At 46.0% G+C, this 3,904-nt stretch overlaps 1 protein-coding gene across 1 annotated transcript; it reads right to left on the bottom strand.

Moving 5' to 3' along the window:
* Positions 1–299: 299 nt before the first annotated feature.
* LOC145403605 (uncharacterized) lies at positions 300–3,082 on the bottom strand. Its single transcript, XM_080275281.1, has 4 exons — positions 2,928–3,082; positions 1,756–1,929; positions 1,094–1,195; positions 300–543 (listed from the first exon to the last, which is right to left on the bottom strand). Exons 1-4 carry the CDS (start codon positions 3,080–3,082, stop codon positions 300–302), a joined length of 675 nt encoding a protein of 224 aa, XP_080131407.1.
* Positions 3,083–3,904: the final 822 nt, after the last annotated feature.

Below are 3,904 nucleotides of genomic sequence, written 5' to 3'. Positions count from 1 at the left end.
AGCACAGGGTTGAGATAATCGACGTAACAGATAGCTAGACACAGAATCTCGATGCCGGAGAGCTTCTTAACTGCTGATAAGTGTTGGCAGCGGTTTGTGTATCAGTGTGGAGGACATGTTGAATGCCTCCACACGCAGTCCCACCCCGTTGGTATGTCGGTACTTCAGCGTGGCGTGGTTGAGGTAGGCTGTAGAGCAGAGAGTCAGCTGCTGAATCCTGATCTTGGAGGGTTTTGGCACACTTTCAAGCAGGTTCTAGTACTGTTACAGGTACATTTGACTGCAACTGTACAAATATCCTACACATCGAGGACGTGGTTGAGATAGGCGATATAACAGATAGCCAGCCGCAGAATCTCAATCTTGGACAGTTTCTTATCCGGTGGCAGTGTCGGTAGCAGTTTCCGTAGCTGCGCAAAAGCCACATTGAACGCCTCCACGCGCAGTCGCTCCCTGCTGGCGTGCGCTGTCCGGTACTTCAGCGTGGCCCGCCGTCGCCGTCTGCGCTCTTCCTTCGTCATCCCCACCAGGCTCTCACGTTCCCTGCAGTATAAATCATGCTCTTTGCAACATCTTAACTTCTGCAATATCACAGTTTTGCATTATGATTTCTGACACAATACAGCACATTCTCTAATATATACAAATCCGTCCAGTAAAAATGCTATCTCTCTCTCTCTCTCTCTCTTCTTTCCTCCACTTATTTCTCACTTCTCACTTCCACTTACGTCTCTCCTACACTTATCTCTCTCTCTCTCTCTGTCTCCTTTCCACCACTTATATTTTTCTCTCTGCTTTTTCCTCTACATATTTCTATCTTCTTTTCTCTCTCTCTTCTTCCCTCCACTTCTCTCTCCTTTCCTCCACTTGCTTCTCTCATTACAAAGACCTCTAAACCCCTTTAAGTTTGGCCAGGGGTAGTCAGACTGGGTGGGGGGGGGGGGGTCGATATGTCTAGTAACCAAGGAGACTCATCCCTACCTCAAAGCCTCATTGAAATTCACGAAATCCCACCTTGAGTATTTAAATTGGAGAGAGAGAGAGAGAGAGAGAGAGAGAGAGAGAGAGAGAGAGAGAGAGAAATATAGCTCACCTCGCTCTCTTTGAACCGCCTCCGTTGGAGTCCGCCAGTACAAAGGTCGGGTCGTTTTCTATGTCCGAGGGGCGACTCTCTTGTTTCAATCCGGGCGTCGTTCTGGGGAAGAAAAGGCGTCATAAACAAAATAAATCGCTCAGGTGGAGGTGTTAAGGGGAGGATTATGATCGGAAGAGGAGAGTAAGACGTAATATGCAAAATAAATCGCTCAGACGGTGTTAAGGGGAGGATTATGATAGGAAGCGGAGAGCAAGGCGTAATAATCAAAATTAATCGCTTAGATGGAGGTGTTCTGGAGGCAACTTAATTGAGGATTTCTAATGGGAAACGGTTAGCAAGGTGTAATAAGCAAAATAAATCGCTTAGGAAAAGGTGTTAGGGAGCCTAATTAATTGAGGATTAAGACAGCAACAAGATAGCAAGACATAAAAAGCAAAATAAATCGCTAAGGAAGAGGTGTTAAGGTGACATCTTAACTGAGGATTATTATAGGAAAAGGACAGCAAGGTGTAATGAACAAAATAAATCGCTAAGGAAGAGGAGTTAAGGAGTCTGCTTATCTGAGGATTAAGAAAGCAAGAAGACAGCAAGGTATAAAAAGCAAAATAAATCGCTAAGGAAGAGGCGTTAAGGAGACTACGACCCCTGGCCCTGGTTACCTGAGGTCGTCCCTGTGACCCGGTGAGGCCTCGTGAGCCCTGAGGTCAGCGGCGGCGCGCAGGTCACGACGCACGAGGTCAGCGGCACGGAGTTCAACAGGCAGGAAGTCGGGTCGGAGGTCCTGGCGGGTGGGGAAGTCTGGGAGGGACCCCTGGCGACGACCTAGCTCTGATCTGGGCCCGGGGGGGAAGCAGGAGGGGCACAGGGAGGCAGGGCGGGGCACAGGAAGGCAGGGCGAGGCACAGGGAGCAATTAGTATGAGGCGACACTTAAAGCCTTCTATGAATCAATGCATCTTTACTTCCCTGAACTCTCCTGTGCAAAGCAATTTTTCAAGACGGCCGACACTTACTAAAAAATAAAAATAAATAAAAATAACAATACAATAAATGCTACAGAACTTTCCCGCCTTTAGCCAGATCGCAATACATAATTCGCCTGACATCATTCCAGCCTATGACAGTCCTACGCCACACACACACACACACACACACACACACACACACACACACACACACACACACGCACACACACACACACACACACACACACACATGCCTTTTTCACCCTAACCAAGAAGAGTGATAAAGGTTCAATCTTTAACTCTATAACTGCAGAGCTGAGGGTAGGTTAACGATGCTCTCTCTCTCTTTCTCTCTCTCTCTCCGAATTTGCAACGTCAACCAACACTTTGCAACATCTCTTAACACTCTGCAACATCATAACATCTTGCAACATCATAACACTTTCCAACATCCTCATAACACTTCGCATATCTCCTTACATTTAGCATCATCATAACACTCTGCAACATCAGCTAACACTTTGCAACATCCCCCAACACTTTGCAACATCTCCCAACACTTTGCAACATCCCCCAACACTTCACAGCATCCCATACACTTTGCAACATCCCCACCACTTTCCAACATCCTCCTAACACTTTGCAACATTCCCAACACTTTGCAACATCCCCCAACACTTTGCAACATCCTCCAACACTTTGCAACATCCCTTAATACTTTGCAGCATCCCCCAAAACTTTGCAACATCCCCCAACACTATGCAACATCACCCAACACTTTGCAACATCTCCCAGCGCTTTGCAACGAGCCCCAACACTTTGCAACATCCCCTAACAATTTGCAACATCTCCCAACATCCTGCTCACCTGGTCAGCTCGTGTTTGAGGGCAAGGTCAGGGCGTGGCGTGGGGTGCAGTTGGGCGACGCGGAGGTCAGGCGGGGTCAGCAGGCGGGGGTCACGCAGGTCAGGCGGGGTCATGTAGCTGCAGGCCGTATAGTGACCCGCCAGGGGGAGGTCCATGTCTGGCCTGTGAGGAGGGGGGGGGGCACTGATTAGCTTAGGTGACTGAGATTAGGTTAGGTTAGGTCGGGTTGGGTTAGGTGGTTGAGTAAGGTTAGGTTAGGTTTATTTGGGTTAAGTTGGGTTAGGTGGTTGAGTAAGGTTAGGTTAGGTTTATTTGGATTAAGTTGGGTTAGGTGGTTGAGTAAGGTTTGGTTGGATTTATTTGGGTTCAGTTTAGTTGGGTTAGGTGGTTGAGTAAGGTTTGGTGTGTGTGTTTTTTTTAGGACAGATTAAGTTGGTTTACGTGGCTGGATGAGGTTAGCTTGGGTTTATTTGGGTTAAGTTGGGTTAGGTTAAGGTTGGTGAATAAGATTGGATTATTTATTTTATTTATTGGTTAAATTAAGTGAGTCAGTTTATACTAGGTTCTTATCTGGTCAGGTTGAGGAAGGTTAGATTAGGTTAAGTTACAGTAGATTAGGTTAGGGTAGGTTAGATTAGGTTAGATTAAGTTACAGTAGATTAAGTTAGGGTAGGTTAGGCTGTATGCTATGTAGGTTAGTATCAAGTTGTACATATATATATTAAGCTGTTCAATTATGCAGGATAATGGTATGTACGGTTAGGAACATCTAGGGTCATATCACTTGGCACCAGAGACCACTGTACATGTATCGGCGTAATAAACAGTAATAAAGTACTGTACATCCAGGGGCGTACCTAGCTCCCCTCATTCTCAAAACTTATCTAATATCTCAGCCTGGATTATCGGGATGATAAATACATATATTTTTAAATATCAATAAAAAAAAGCTTATAAATTTTTAAGGCTTCTGTGGG

This window comes from Coenobita brevimanus, chromosome 61 (genome assembly GCF_032717465.1).
Source record: "Coenobita brevimanus isolate Jiangsu-jjx chromosome 61, ASM3271746v2, whole genome shotgun sequence".
NCBI classification, from domain to species: domain Eukaryota; kingdom Metazoa; phylum Arthropoda; class Malacostraca; order Decapoda; family Coenobitidae; genus Coenobita; species Coenobita brevimanus.
The sequence above is the reverse complement of the archived record's forward strand: the minus strand, read 5'-3'. Positions and strand labels throughout refer to the sequence as shown.

Coding starts and splice junctions, on each gene's coding strand:
- LOC145403605 (XM_080275281.1), bottom strand. CDS start 3,082: ATGGACCTCCCCCTGGCGGGTCACTATACGGCCTGCAGCTACATGACC. Junction 1,930..2,927: donor CTCAAACACGAGCTGACCAG/GTGAGCAGGATG, acceptor CCCCGGGCCCAG/ATCAGAGCTAGGTCGTCGCC. Junction 544..1,093: donor GGCGGTTCAAAGAGAGCGAG/GTGAGCTATATT, acceptor TTTATACTGCAG/GGAACGTGAGAGCCTGGTGG.